General features: G+C 39.0%; 2 protein-coding genes across 3 annotated transcripts in view; one reads left to right on the top strand and one right to left on the bottom strand.

Annotated features, from left to right (window-relative positions):
• The window catches only part of LOC140800197 (beta-1,3-galactosyltransferase 7), a 102,902-nt gene that overhangs the window by 43,164 nt on the left and 44,208 nt on the right, over positions 1-15,530 (bottom strand). The gene's annotated exons all lie outside the window — the stretch shown is intronic.
• LOC140799940 (uncharacterized) lies at positions 1,526-14,048 on the top strand. Its single transcript, XM_073154501.1, has 4 exons — positions 1,526-2,564; positions 8,698-8,835; positions 13,456-13,695; positions 13,773-14,048. The coding sequence occupies exons 1-4, from the start codon at positions 1,680-1,682 to the stop codon at positions 13,863-13,865; spliced, it is 1,356 nt and encodes a 451-aa protein (XP_073010602.1). The 5' UTR covers positions 1,526-1,679; the 3' UTR covers positions 13,866-14,048.

Below are 15,530 nucleotides of genomic sequence, written 5' to 3'. Positions count from 1 at the left end.
ATGATGCATATCTTATTACTATGAAGATATAATACCATTGAGTTTTTAACTATACGTTGCTTGGATGAGCTTTACAAATTATATTGAATTTTTTCCACCAACTATTTAGAAAATAAATAAAAATAAGCTGTTCAGATAAAGAGGGATATCGGGGAAGAGTTGCAGTCGAGGAGGAGATGAGAATTAGATACAAAGTCTTCATCCTCTCACGACGATAAAGATAACATGTGGGGTTCTATAGCTTCACCGTCACCCAAGATCAAGTAAGAAACTTCTAAAGACAATAATAGCCAATGACAATAGTAATCCATGGGCATCAATTGCTGCCTTTCCACCTACAACCAAAGTGAAGCCCATGTCTTTAGGATAAGGTCAAGGAGCAAAGCCAGCACAATCAAGGTTGGCGAAGACTAGAGGCACGAGATAGGTGGGTAAGCCCGCCATAGTCACTTGGGATCAACTCAGCTCCCAAGGAGACCAACTCTATTGCTTTGAGGACACCTCATTCTATAGTCAAGCACTCATGTTGCACAGTGAAGCTGCGCTTGATCCAAATACAGCATGCGCGCTAGAGTGGCTCGCGAGAGCAATGCAGACTAAGCTCATGTCTTCTTCTCGCACATGAGAGAGAGTGAGTGTGAGTGAGGGAAGAAAAAAAAAAATATACATGAGAAAGGAAAAAAAAAAAAAAGCACACGATGATCCCAAGTTTATAAAAATACGAAGCTCAACCTAAATTTTCTTTTACTACAGTTTTAGCATAATTTGGCTTGATACCATAGTAAATTTTAACCATAAGAGGTGCTGTCAAACATCTTTCTGTATAATTTTTTTACAGAATTTAAAATACTATAAAATCAGTTAAATACTATAATATTGTAAGTATCCAAACATACCCTAAAATATTTGCGCCGAAGGTATTTTGAAAAAAGCCTGTCTACTAATGCCTATCTTGATAACTTTTTCTTAGCCCCAAAATGCTTCTTACTCGATATAGTCGGATGCTAAGGAATCAATGGAGCATATTTTGATCAAATGCACAGGTGGCAAGATATTTTGGATGACTACAGAACAACATATTCAAGTGGATTTCAGGCTCCAGGATGAGTGGAGCCATGGCAACTAGATACTTAGAAGTGTTGCTCTTGACAAAAAAATCGCCGCGCTCCCAAAATGCCTAATTGCTCAAAGCGTACAACAGCTGGGAAAGGCCCACAATGACCGAATCTTCAACAACAAGCAGACCTCTACCACGAGCCTGCTTTTCTATGGAGCGCTTGCACTCGCCATTGAAGCATTTGATGCCCTTCATAGCCTTTTGCAGGCCGAGCATCAGGGCTTCTTAGGCCGAGCGTCCCGATAGGGGTCATTTGAGTTAATTGTGATGGGCCTTTTCGCTTGGTTTTGGCTAGGCTGGCATGGGCTTTATAGCCCGCTGCTGCATTGTCTCGTAAGTTTCCCATTATGACCTTCAAGTCAAACTTGAAATCTCTCATCAAAATTCTCAATCACAATTCACAAGCTTGCCCTTCCATGTTTTCTTTGATCATGGAAAATCTAGGAATACACTCCGTAGCACTGTTGATGCTTGATTTATTTTTGAGCTTTTTTGTTTTAGGTAATACTAGTGCCTTTGTTGCCCCCGAAAAAAAAAAAAGGTAAGAAAAACTCTTCCAGCCATGCTTCTCTTCTCACTCACTCCCGCTCCCGCTCCCACTCCCACTCCAACACACTCCATCCTCCTCCTCATCCTCCTCCTCCCTTTCGTCTCTCCCACCGCATCCTTCTCCCCACTAGGAGAAGCCCAAATCGCTCGCTTCCAGTCCTACCTCCGCATCCGCACCGCCCACCCCAACCCCGACTACTCCTCCGCCGCCTCCTTTCTCCTCTCCGAAGCCAAGTCCATTGGCCTCCAAACCCTGACCCTCGAATTCGCTCCCAATAAACCCCTCCTCCTCCTCTCATGGCCGGGCTCCGATCCCTCCCTTCCCTCTCTCCTTCTCAACTCCCACCTTGACTCCGTTCCCGCCGAGCCCTCCAAGTGGCTCCATCCCCCATTCGCTGCCTTCCGGGACCCCTCCACAGGCCGCATCTACGCCCGCGGCGCGCAGGACGACAAGTCCATCGCGATCCAATACTTGGAAGCCCTCCGCAATCTCAAAGATTCCGGCTTTGCCCCTCTCCGCTCCATCCACGTCTCGCTAGTCCCTGATGAGGAGATCGGCGGCGCCGATGGGGCCGCAAAGTTTGCGGCGTCGGAGGGATTTAGGAGGCTTAATGTTGGGTTTGTTCTTGATGAGGGGCAGGCGTCGCCGACGGAGGAGTTTAGGGTGTTCTACGCGGATCGGTCGCCGTGGCGTTTGATCGTGAAGGCGGTCGGGTCCCCGGGGCATGGATCGACGATGTATGATGGCAGCGCGATGGAGAATTTGATGGACTGCGTGGAGGCTGTTGCGAGGTTTAGGGAGAGCCAATTTGATATGGTGAAGGCTGGGGTCAGGGCAGCATCGGAGGTGATTTCGGCAAATCCAGTTTACATGAAGGCTGGCACACCGAGCCCCACAGTGAGCTGATTTTTTTACATGCTATTTTGTTTTAATTGTGATATTTCTATTAGGCTTGATGCTTGGAAGTATTGGATACTGGTAAAGTTGGATTAAAAATTATCCATGTTTAGAACTCTAGTCACGGGAAGAGGGAAAATGTTAGACACTTAAATGAAACTAGGGAAGTGAGATACCAGTTGATGGTTAAATCTTTTTGTTAGACATAATACAGGAAAGGAGTTTGATGATGACCGAAGGCATATTTGTGTGTGAGATCAGTAGCCTAATGGTTGTGGAACAATTAATCTAATTTAGATATGAGGGTAGATACCATGCATGATATATCTTTTGTAGGAAGAGAATTTTTCATGTACTAGAATTAAATGAGGTCATATTTAATTTATATAACATGACCTTTTTCCCATTAAAAGGTAAAGACTGAGTAGAACTGCCCGTTTTAGTATTGAAAAGCTAACAAGGAAAGAGAATCAAGATTACCATGTAAGTCAATATGTTTCTTGTAAATCAACACTTAACAACTGTTTTTTACACTTCTGATTTCTTACTTCTTAGGCTATTATATTAATCTATAAAATATAATTTCCATATCCCATTTTGTCCTTTCACTTTGATACTTTTATATTATTGCTATAACTTAATTTTGTTACATTTTTCAGTCTCTGCACTTCTGTTATTTCCATAGTGACAACTCACTGGGCTACTAAGATTAGTCAAATGTTAGTTAATTGTCTAAATTTAATGATGTACTCTACCAAGTAAAATAAGGCATTTGATATCTGTAAATTTCAGTGTGTTGCCTGCCAAAGGCGTTTGATATCTTCAAACAATTTCATGTAATTTTGAAACCTAATGACTATTGAAGAAACATGCGGAATAAATTTCTCCTCTATCAAAAATTAAATAAAGAGTTGGTTAATCACATATTCACATGTATATATTAACACAATGCAGTTACAATAAGCTGTAGCAAATCCCTTAAATCATGGGATTAGATAGTAAATATGGAATGATCTGATATAGTTTGTCAATTGGAATTTACGTAGAATTCATAATAGAATCATTCTAGTTGTCACTGGCCCGCAAGTGAATGGGGACTTGCCTAACCATGAGCTTGGATAGTAATGTTTGAAACCGTGTAGATTATTGACCCTTTCTGAAGATATTAGCAACTTGACCAATAGTGGAAATGAACCGGACATGGGGTTGCTTGCTAGCCACATGCTTATGAATGAAGTGATAATCAATCTCAATATGCTTTGTATGAGCATGAAGGACCGAATTGATCGTAAGATAAATAGCTAAGAATTTGCCACACCATATAATAGGTGAGTTTGTAAAACTCACACATAATTCTCCAATAAGACTTTGAATCCAAAAAATTTCACAAGTAGTGTTAGCTATCCTTTATTTAGATTTTGTACTAGAGTGAGGCATCGTGCATTTTTTCTTAGATCTCCAGGAGATAAGATTAGAGCCTAAGAAAATGCTGAAGCCACTCATAGAATGATGATCATCTAGAGCACCTGCCCAATCTGCATTTAATAAGCATAAAGATGATCAATAGTAGCACGTGAGAAAACTAGCCAATGAGAGATAGTGTGCTTTAGATAATGAAGGATGTGTTTAACATCAGATTAATGCATATGAGTGGTTGATGCATATGTTGACACACTTGATTAATGGCAAAAACAATATCCGGTTGGGTGAGAGTAAGATACTAAAGAGCCCCAACTATGCTGCGATATAGGCCGACATCCTGAAAAGGCTCGTCATTGCCTTAAGAAGATTTGGATCCACTAGAGGCTAGTGTAGAGACAGGTTTGGCCAGTCACATTGCTCTGCTGTAACAGGTCGTGTATATATTTGGACCAAGTAAGTACCGAGTTTGAAGAAGTACGACGAGTCTCAATACCAAAGAAATAGCTTAGAGGTCCTTCATAGCAATCTCCTACAAAGACTACACAAGTGCATCAAGACGTAATTGAGAGGACCCTATTAAGATGATATCATCTACATATACGAGCATAAAGATAGTTTAAGTAGACGTATGCATGATGAACAGTGGTGTCAACTTTAGAAGCGCTAAAACCCAAAGTACACAGATAGGAATTGAGATGTTGAAACTAGGCATGAGGGGCTTATTTGAGACCGTATAAAGATCGATGAAGGTGACAAATGGTATCAGGATGTGCTGGATCAATAAAGCATGGGTGTTGTTTCATATAGATAACCTCATCCAAATGACCATTTAAAAAGATGTATTTGACATCAAGTTGACGAATGGGCCAATCTCTAGAAACAACCAATGTGGGAACATTGTGGATGATAACTGGCTTGATGACCGGGTTGAAAGTGTCGGTGTAGTCCACCCCTTCTCATTGATTGAAGCCTTTGGCAACAGGTCGAGCCTTGTAACGGTCTATAGAACTATCATATTTGTGCTTTATTTTGGAAACCTATTTGCATCCAATAATATTGCGTCGAATCGAAGGTGGCTCAAGGGTCCAAATGCCATCACTTATTAATGCATTGTATTCCTCACTCATAGCTTGCCGCCATTTGGGATTTGTGGTTGCTTGAGAAAAGTAGGTGGGTTCAATTGGAGCACCATAAACTATAAAAGCAAGAGGATGGTTGCTTTCATTACGAGGATTGGATTTGACAATGCCATCTTTGAGTCTTGTTACCATAGAATGAGAGGACTGAGACACCATAGTTGGAGTGGGAGAATTGACACATAGCTGAATAGGAGGAATCATAGGCCAATGAGAGGAGTCAGCAATAGTTGAGGTGGATTTGGTAGTCACAGGATCACCTGGAGCAACAAGCATAGGCACCTTATGAACATTAGTGGTGTCAACATCAGGAGCTGATGAAACAACATTAGTATCTTGCTAGGAGTCGATGTGTGAAGCAGAGTTGACATTGCAAGTAAATGTTTGTTCTTGGACTGAAATGTTGGTGGTAGTTGATCAAACACTAACGATACTTTCACGTGGTCGTCGACTATATACCTTCAGCAATGGTGGCCCAGGTGGACCAATCGACTGAGATGAGTGCTTCATCAAAGGGATAGTGGGTAGTAGCTGAGGTTGTAGGGACTCGCTAGTAGTTGATGTGGCAAAAACACCAAAGTTACTTGCACACTAGCAAACACTAGAGGAAAAAAATCAATGGGTGAGGTAAAATGTTCTAAGCATGGGTATAGATGAAAGAGTAATAAGGGAAGAAGACAATGATGAATGAAGTGGAGATGACTGAAGAGGAAGTGTGTTCTCATCGAAGAAAACATGATGAGAAATATAGATGTGATCATACCAAATATCAAGGCAATGATAGCCAATGTATCTAGTTGGATATCCTAGAAAAACACAAGGTGTAGAGCGGGGCTCGTGATGTGTGTAAGGTCGAAGATAGGAAATACATACACCCAAAAACACAAACAAAAACATAATCAAGCTTTTTGTGAAGTAAGACTTCCTATGGTGATGACCAACGTAAGACCAAGTAGGAAGATGGTTGATAACATATACTGCTGTTTCAAAAGCGAAGTCTCAATAGTGAGATGAAACACTAGATTTATGTATTAGAGCAAGTCCCGACTCCACAATATGGTGATGTTTTCATTTTGCAACCGCATTTTGTTGGGGTGTATGACGACAAGAAATGCGATGACCAATATCATGTGTCAAAAGAATGGATTGGAGTGTTTGAACAAAAATTCACAAGCACCTTCAATTTGTAGAAACTTGATTTTGACATGAGCACGAAATTTTTGAAAAATCTCACAAACTTCGGAATGAACTTTGATGGGATAAAACCATGAGAATTTTGAATAATTGTTCAAGAAATGAATGTAATAACAATAACCATTCCTCTACAATATAGGGCTAAGACCCCAAATATTTGCGTGAACTAGTTTTAATGGGTCAGAAGCACACGACATATTATTAATAGGAGGTAATTGGTGACATTTACTCATGACGCATGCTGAACAGAAAACATCATTGCTTTTAGAAAATAACAAAGACTCTTGATGAAGAAGACAACAAGACAAGTAGTATCCATAGCAGCATGACCAAGACGATGATGCAGTGTAGAAAATAGATGGGGAGGATGCCAGGTAGCAAGGAGAGTGACCAGGGAAGAGTGTGAGTCGGAAAGTAGAGAACAATATAGCGGTATAGCCCATTCTGCAAATGACATTTAAGAAGTATTTTGCCCATAGACTGATCCTTCACAAGACAAAAGGTGAAATGAAACCCAAAATAACAATTATTGTCTAGGGAATATTGTGAAATAGAGAGAAGATGATGGAATATAGAAGACACTAGTAGAATATTATTAAGACGGGAAAATTGATTATTGGAAATAAAAGAAGAGGAGCTGATATGGGAAGTCACTAAACATGAACGATCACTGGTTTTGACTTGATCTGGTCTGGCATAGCTTGACTAAATATAGATTGGCAAGGTTAGATGTGACATGATGAGTTGCGCCAGAGTCTGGATGCTACATGAATCACTAACAGGTGTGTTGGGCTAGGAAGAAGAGTGACAGTAGCTTGCAACAGAGGACTTTATTGTGGAGCATGGTATCAGTAGTTTGGATTAAAGCGATTGTGGCATGTCAAGGCTGAGTGGCCATGACGAGAGCAAACTTGGCGTTTGAACCCTTGTTGTGCTTTGCCACAACCCTTTCCTCCATAATAAGTTGATGCTAATGATGAAGAATCAGAGACAACATACTTGTAGGTGTGTTGAACTATGTTGGCCATTGGAGATGTGGCCGTTTCTTCAATAGGAGAAGTTTGATCGAGAAGTAAAGAGGCCTCTTGTGTGAAAAGAATTTCATGAAGAGATTCAATAGTATGAACAAATCCGATGGCGTTGAGAGCCGTTCTGAACTGCGAGTAGTGTCAGGACCGAGCCTAAGTAGAAGACGAGATGCAACCTCATCATCGGATAGGGGACGACCAATGGTAGTATGACTATCTACATTCTTATGGGCTTTACAAAGATACTTTGCCATTATAAGAGAGCCTTTCTATAAGTGATGTAGTTGGATGCGAATTTGCATAACACGTGCTTGATCCAACCAAGTGCAAGTGATCACAGATGAGCCATGATTCATAGGTGGGATTGGAAGAGACAATAGACTGAACACCATCTTTGCGAGAGGACGAGACCGTAGGTAGTGGGATAGGAACACGACCTTCGACAATGTCAAGTAGCTAATAGGGCAGAGAAAATGTTTGAACTGCGTAGAGTCTAAGTGAATATCAATGGAAGGAAGGGAGGAGGAGAGAGATGGTGTTGAGGTAGAAGCAGCAGATGTCATGAGTTCTGATCAGTGTCATTAGACAACAGCCTCTGATGCCATGAAGAAACACAAGGAATAAGTTTCTCCTCTATCAAAAGTTGAATAGAGAGCCAGGCAATCATATGTATATATTAACATAATGCAGTTACAATAAGTTGCAGCAAATCCTATAAATCATCGGATTGGATAGCAAATATAGAATGATTGGATATAATTTGTCAGGTGTGATTTACGTAGAATCCGTAATAGAATCATTTTGGCTGTCAGCTATAATGTGAAAAATGGAAGAAAGAGGTTTGGATAGTATCATATTTAGTTAATTGTGTGCTGGAGCTTATGTTTCTGGCATATGTCAGTAAGTGTTGTGTTTCACATCATTAGCATTTGGCAATTGTGTGTCTATATGATGCTTGAAGTATATATATGATGGCATGTGAAATCTTTTTCTAGTTTACCTTGTTATGAATTTTGATGTTTTAACCTTTGATTTTGTGATATCAAAGACTGACCTTAGATAAATAAACTTTTCTTAAAATGGTCATTTTGAGTGGGAAAAAAAATGCTCGTCTTTCTTTTGAGATCTGTAAACGTTTCGAGGTTTTATCTGAAATAGAGTACACTTTTATTATCATCCCTTAATATGCTGTTGTTTATCACCTGATCTTATCATGTATATCTAAATTGCATAAAGCATGACATATGATTCATCAGTCTGTGTAGATGCCATTACATCAAAGATAGTCATATACCATTTGATCAATGGAATTCCTTGTTGGCTTTCCGTGTTAATTGGAATAAATCACTGCAGGGTTTTGTAATGAACATGCAACCTTCAGAAGCTGAGGTAGGTTTTGATGTTCGCCTTCCACCAACTGCAGATCTAGAACTCTTAATAAAAAGAATCAATGAGGAATGGGCTCCGACTATTAAAAATATGACATTCCAGGTGAGATCAGCTTTGGCAATTTATAATCTCTTTCTATTCTTATTATTTTTGGTGTTACTGTTCATGAGTTCTTGCTTCAATGTCCTTTGCTGTTTGAATTGGTTGACAACAAGAAAGGGAAATTAATAAAGTGTTCAGATACTTAATTGGAGTAACTTTCCTTGATTGATTATTTACTCCAGAAAGGAGCTGAGACATTGTGATCAGGTTGCAATCCCTCCATTCATTGATGCAAGGCCAGTTGCACATTACCCTGAAGTATGATATTAGTTGTACCTCAGTTTATTCTGTTATTTGTTTTTGTTACCAAAAGCTTACTCAACTATGGATAGCTTTTAATGTGTGTGGAATAGTCGTGATTTTTTTTATAACACTATTTTTTATGCCATATTTGCATCCAGATTATCGCAGAGGTTACCGCACCTTTAAAATTTGCTTCACCCATACTATATACAACAATCTGAAGACAATTGTTTTATACTTAAAATCTTTTGGCTTCATACAAGTCCAAGAATATGCATGATCCTCGCCATTACATTTTGTGGCAGCAAGAGAATCTGACACAAATGTGTATGATAAACTATTTACATTTTCAGGAGCAAGCTATTTTCAAGCTCCTTCATTCTGTTGTTGGCCTCGAATTGACTGATTTGTCGACAGTAACAATCTGATTCTAAAAGTCACAAAAAATTCTATTAAAAACAAGTAAATTAATTAAATAAACTTGCAGATTACAGAATGTAAAATTCTATATAATCGAGTCTAGTGTTGGATACTATTTCTCAAAGACTAATTTGCCATCCACCAATTGCTTATAGAACAGTAGATATTAGTCTTCTAGGATACAACGGTTGTCTTGCACTCGAAAGGAAGCTACTATTCGAATGTCTTATTGAACCAGAACCATGCAATACTTTCTCCCAAATGTAGACAAGACTCAAGTAGAATGAACAAAATTCTGTGAAAAAATAATGCAGATTGACGAACTATGTAAAGACTTAAATAGGCACAACGAAGGGATGCAAACGGTTGGAATCTGGTCATGAAAGAATGCATATCTTCGAGTTTAAACGGATTAACTGCTTTAGATTCCAAGGGATGCACCACTTCGAGTTCAATCAGACCCGAACCCGACCTAAACTAGACTATATCCAACTCTGTATTAGGTAAAAAATAATTTTGGACTTGACCCACACGCGAGAAACGGACCGAATTGAGTGAGGTCGAGCAGCACGCGTATATGTGTGAGTTAATTTGCGTAGATGTCTTTACCCATAAAATAAGTACCCTCTTTGAGGCCCAAAGTTCATGAAAAGTCTGACACTTCTATACCATACTAATATTTCTCAAATATTTTATATGGTACTAAACTCATTTGTCTTTATTTTTCATTACCACGATATTCACGTTAGAGCTAATTTTCATTTTTTTCTTTTTATAGATTTGAATAAATGAATATATGATATTAAAGTATTTTTTGAGCTCTTTAATTCCTCCATTAATTTATCATTAATAATGTGTAGAGCCCACTTAAATATGAGCTCAAAATTAATAAAATATTAATGTCAAATACATAATATTTCTAATAATTCCTCACATAAATAAATTAGTTGTAAATACATATGAAATATAGACTTGGTTGAGAGTATAATGAAAAGTTATCATATTAGGATAGACAACTTTTGGCTTTGAGTTTTTCCTAGTGCAAGTATTATCGATTTATTTGCTAACTAGTGAATTTGATGTCTTGAACTGTTTAGCTTTTGTATAAACCAAGACAGTAATACTCACACAGCTTCTTTTTAACACGGTTCTATATGGTGTGTTTATTTTGGCTATGAACGTGCATGGTAATTCTTTTATTGCTTAAGAGATTTAGCTTAGTCATCTCATATAAGCGACCCACTTCACACTCATATAGATAACTTCTTATTAAGATTATCCTAGTAGTTCTCCGAAGTGCTCGCATTGTCTTCCACTCGAGCATGCATGCAATTTTACTTGGGTCTGCCGCCACCCCTTTGGCTGAAATAATATGATCGAGATACTCCACTTGTGGTCTTCCCCATAGGCGCTTTGACATCTTCACTTTTAGATGGTTCAATCTTAGCAAATTCAGCACTTCGCAAAGATGTTCAATGTGATCTTTCTCGGTCTTGCTATACATCAAAATATCATAAAAATACTAGCACATACTGACACAGCAGAGGTCTGAACACATCATTCATAAGAACTTGAAAAGTTGCTAGAGCATTTGTGAGGCTAAATGGCATCACTCGAAACTCAGTGGTCGTCTAGAGTTCGGAACGCCGTTTTGTGCACATCTGCTTGGTGAACTCTAATTTGGTGATAGACAGCTATGAGATCAAGTTTGTTGAACATAGTAGCCCCTGCAAGTTCGTTCAGCATCTTTTCGATGACAAGAATGGGATACCGGTCTTTGACGGTAATGACGTCTAATGCCCGATAGTCAACACAAAAGCGCCACGTTCCGTCTTTCTTTCGCACCAACAATACCGGCGAGGAGTATGAACTGCGACTTGGTTAGATAATTTGCTACTCTAGCATTTCAGCAACCATCTTTGATATAATCTCCTTTTGCACATGAGAGTATCAGTAAGGCCTTACGTTCGCCAGTTCAGCTCCCAGAATTATTTTTATACGATGACCGACTTCTCTAACCAGCGGCAGCCCCTTCGCTTCCTCAAATAGATCTAAAAATTCAGCAAATAAGTCCAGCAATGTAATAGGTGTATTTGAGCTCAAGTTTGGCTCAAGTTCGGCTGGTCCCATCTGAAAAAGGTAAGCCTCATCACGTGCACCCAGCAGCCCCACCATTGGCTTTTAATGTTAGGGTCGATTAAGAGTTGACTCCATCAAATCACACCACTTTATTGTTTCTTGGAAAAGTCATCCACATGTTGTTGAAATTGAACGTGACGGGGCCCAAACCTTGTAGCTATTATGTGCCTAGGGCCATATCAACACCTCGCAATGCATGAGGATACAAATCCGCAGTCAACTCGTGACCTTGGACTCAGATACCGACCTGGTGCATAAGTTGTTCGCCCTCAACTTGGTGACGTCTCCAATGGCGACGTTGAACCCAATCGTCGGTTCCACTTCCAATCCAATGACTCTAACCAGCCGCTCATTTAGAAAATTATGTGTGCTCTCGGAGTCGATTAAGATGTGCACACAGCGTTTTCTAATAAGGCCATCCACTCGTAGGGTCTTTGGCGCGGCGGTTCCCGAATATATGTGTAAAAAAATCTCGGCTTGCACATCCCCCTCTGCGCACTCGTCCAAGGCTTCCTCTTGAGGCTCTTCTATGATCTCTTCACCATCAATCTCATCCTCAGCATCTTCGAGACCGTAAATGAGCATTACACTCCCGATTGGTTTCAAGCATCGGTGCCCGAGGGTGAAATATTCATCGCAACAAAAGCACAGCCCTTTCGCCCTTCGGTCCTCCACTTAGGCAGGTGTAAGAATTCTGGACAGAAACGTGTGCCTCCCCTTACATCTGAAGATTGTTTAAGAGGGGCCCTCGAACTAGATGCATCAACTGCTGTCCTCAAACTTGCAGCAGAACCACCGGTCTCTCGTGGTGCCAAACGACCCTCTTGGCCAGTCCACTTTGTTTTTGATACACTTCGCAGTGCCTTGTGGTTTTGCTCCAGCCGTATGGCTTTCTCGAAGGCCTCTTCCAAGGTGAGAGGATTGAGAGCTTGGACGTCCCCTTGAATCTCCTCCCGCAACTCTGAAATAAAAGTGCTTCTCAAGGTGATCTCGGGCAAGGATAGTATGCAACGACTTCGGCACCCTCTCAAACTCTGCTCAGTACCCCGACTCGGATGTTCGTTGCATCATCTTGCTAAGGATAGTATGAAAGTTCTCATAGTTTGTTGTTCCAAAACGACGAGTAAACTAATGGAAAAATCGGCCCACTCACGGATCTCATGTCCGCTAATCAATTTCTAGAGTCAATTTTTATTTTCAATTGCTATGATATTCAATTTAGAGTCAATTTTTATTCACTTCTCTTCATAGATTTAAATAAGTGAATATATAACATTAAAATATTATTTGAGCTCTTTTAATTCCACTATTAATCTTTCATCAATAATATGTTAACCCCACTTAAACCTGAGTTCAAAGTTAAATAAAATATTCATGTCAAATACGTTATATTTTCAACATAATTCACATCTAATCACTCCGATCATACTAAAATCATCGAATATTTGCTTTCTGGTCTTGGTCCGGAAGCTTGATCAAATCAATATTTTCATGCTAAACTTTTTTTTTTCAGGTCTTTTCAAAAATGTTTGGGTGTTGGATTCATTCTCTTGGTTGTGTTATGGTAAAATAAGGCATTGAACTCGCCTTCCCTCCATATTGGAGCATAAAATCGACTTAATTGCAATACAATATGGCATTTTTTAGTATAAGTCCCATCAGATCTTGCTAGAATAAGTGAATTCTTTTGTACAAGACTCCTTGTATATGATCCTTATAAACCTTGTGCAAGAAAATTCTCCCCACAGATCTTGAATACATTATGGTCTTAATATGCATCCTTCATTGTTGTTCCTAATGTTCTTTATAATGTGGCAGCTGATTCAGAAAGGACCAATAAAGGACTATGCAGGACGTCCCTTGATGACACCAACTAATGGAACCAACCCGTGGTGGCCTGTATTTGAACAAGCCGTAATAGCATCTGGTGGGAAACTAGCTAGACCTGAAATTTTATCGTCGACAACTGATGCCCGGTTCATGCGAGAGATGGGCATTCCCACCCTTGGGTTTTCTCCAATGGCAAATACTCCTATTTTGCTTCATGACCATAATGAGGTTTATATACAGGCTTCCTTTGTTTTAATAAATCTACTTTCGGTTATTGAGCTGACATTTTTGACTTCTGGGTTCAGTTTCTGGAGGATACGGTGTTTCTGGAAGGCATCAAGGTGTATGAGCATGTTATCAGTGCTTTGAGCTCCTTTGGGATGGCGAATTCACAATAGGTAGTTTCTCAAGTTCAGTATATGATTATGTTTATTTTTCCCTGATGATTCAGTCAGCAGCATGTAATCTGGGAAAACTCAACATCGATGATGTAACCATATATTGTAACAAACATCTTCTAATAATATCTCAACATAGAGATATGCTTGATACTTTTTAATGGATACACCTTTTTTCATCTATACCAGATATTCCTACCTTAGTAAAGAACCTTGTCTTTTTCTTTACTCTTTTTTGTCAACTCTGCTGGACTAAATATTATTTCCTACAAGTTATTAAATATACATAGAGGATTCATTTTGTCATATTTTTCTTGTGGAAGGATTGGGAACTGCCTAATCTTTTGTCTTGATCTGTCCTTGTGCTTCATTAATGCCCGAATCTCGTGCAACTAGTTGCCGTACTTCTGAAGTGTCTTTTAGATTTCATTTTAAGCTTTGCGATTCAGAAACTTTTGGCCATTGCATGACCTCATACTGTAAATTCTGGCTTCCTCCGATTTTCTGAAATTAATGGCTGCAACTTGTATTGGTTTATTCTTTTTGGCTTCCGCTGGTTCTCTTTGGCTTCATAAGGTTAGTATACTCTCTTCAGCTCATCTCCCTCTCTCTCTCTCTATTCCTTCTGATTCCAGCATCAGTTATGGTGATTTATTTTTGTTGATTCTAGACTTTTGATGTTGATTCCAGCATTGGTTATAGGCTTATAGCCTATATGTTTTGCTGATTGGAAATTGGAGGAGGTGGTCATCCTCTCATTGGGAGGAGTATGCTTTATTTGCAGCTTCATTTCGTTTTTATGCTCTCAGTTGGTCCACATAAACCCATAGATCTAACACCGACGTAGGTCTTTGACTCTTAATCGAACTGGGTTCCAGTAAGTCGGCAATAAAAGGCGCTCCGACAACGTCTTTTAATAGGATATCTATTTGATGAAGGGAATACGATAAAATAAAATAAAATTCTCACCGTTTACATAGAATTTGTTACAGAACAAGAAAGAGAACAGGAAAAGAAAAGAGACCTTTATTGATTAATCTTTTTTTCCATCGGAGAGTGGAGAGAAACGAAGGAAAACTTTCTTTTATTATTGGAGAGGTATTTTTTTTCGTTGTATCTTTCTTTCTTTCTCAATAGATCCCTCTTAGATTAAAATGGGAAGTATACATAACATTTTTCATCATCGTACGTTCTCAATCAATATCCGAAAACGTGAGAATTGCAGATTGATTGTCCTAAACCGTCCTGAATCCTATGAATCTAGCTGATTTTTGAATGGATTTATTCATGAACCAATCGTGTAATAAGCAGCTCTATCCCACATGAATCACGCTATACCTTGTGGTCCAAACGTGGATAAATCGTGATGCACCAAATGCCCACGTTGTATATATATATATATTAGTGTGTGAATAATTATGTTTAGACTCTCTAAATGATAGCTTATTTTCATATAAACTCTCTCTTTTTTTTTAAATTTTTTTTGTGTTTTAACACTATTAATTATCTAATATCTCTCGTCTCTCGATGATATTAATAAAAAAAAAGTTTAATGACTGTCTTAGTAAAGTAATTAATAAAAAAGACATTTCAAAGGTTTTACAAAATTTGTGTGAAAATAAGCACTATTTCAAGAGTGTAATTATCCCTGTATATATAAATATA

This window comes from Typha latifolia, chromosome 13, assembly GCF_019914945.1.
Source record: "Typha latifolia isolate L0001 chromosome 13, TyphaL0001v2, whole genome shotgun sequence".
NCBI lineage: Eukaryota > Viridiplantae > Streptophyta > Magnoliopsida > Poales > Typhaceae > Typha > Typha latifolia.
Note: the sequence above shows the minus strand (reverse complement) of the source record. Positions and strands in the feature narration are given on the sequence as shown.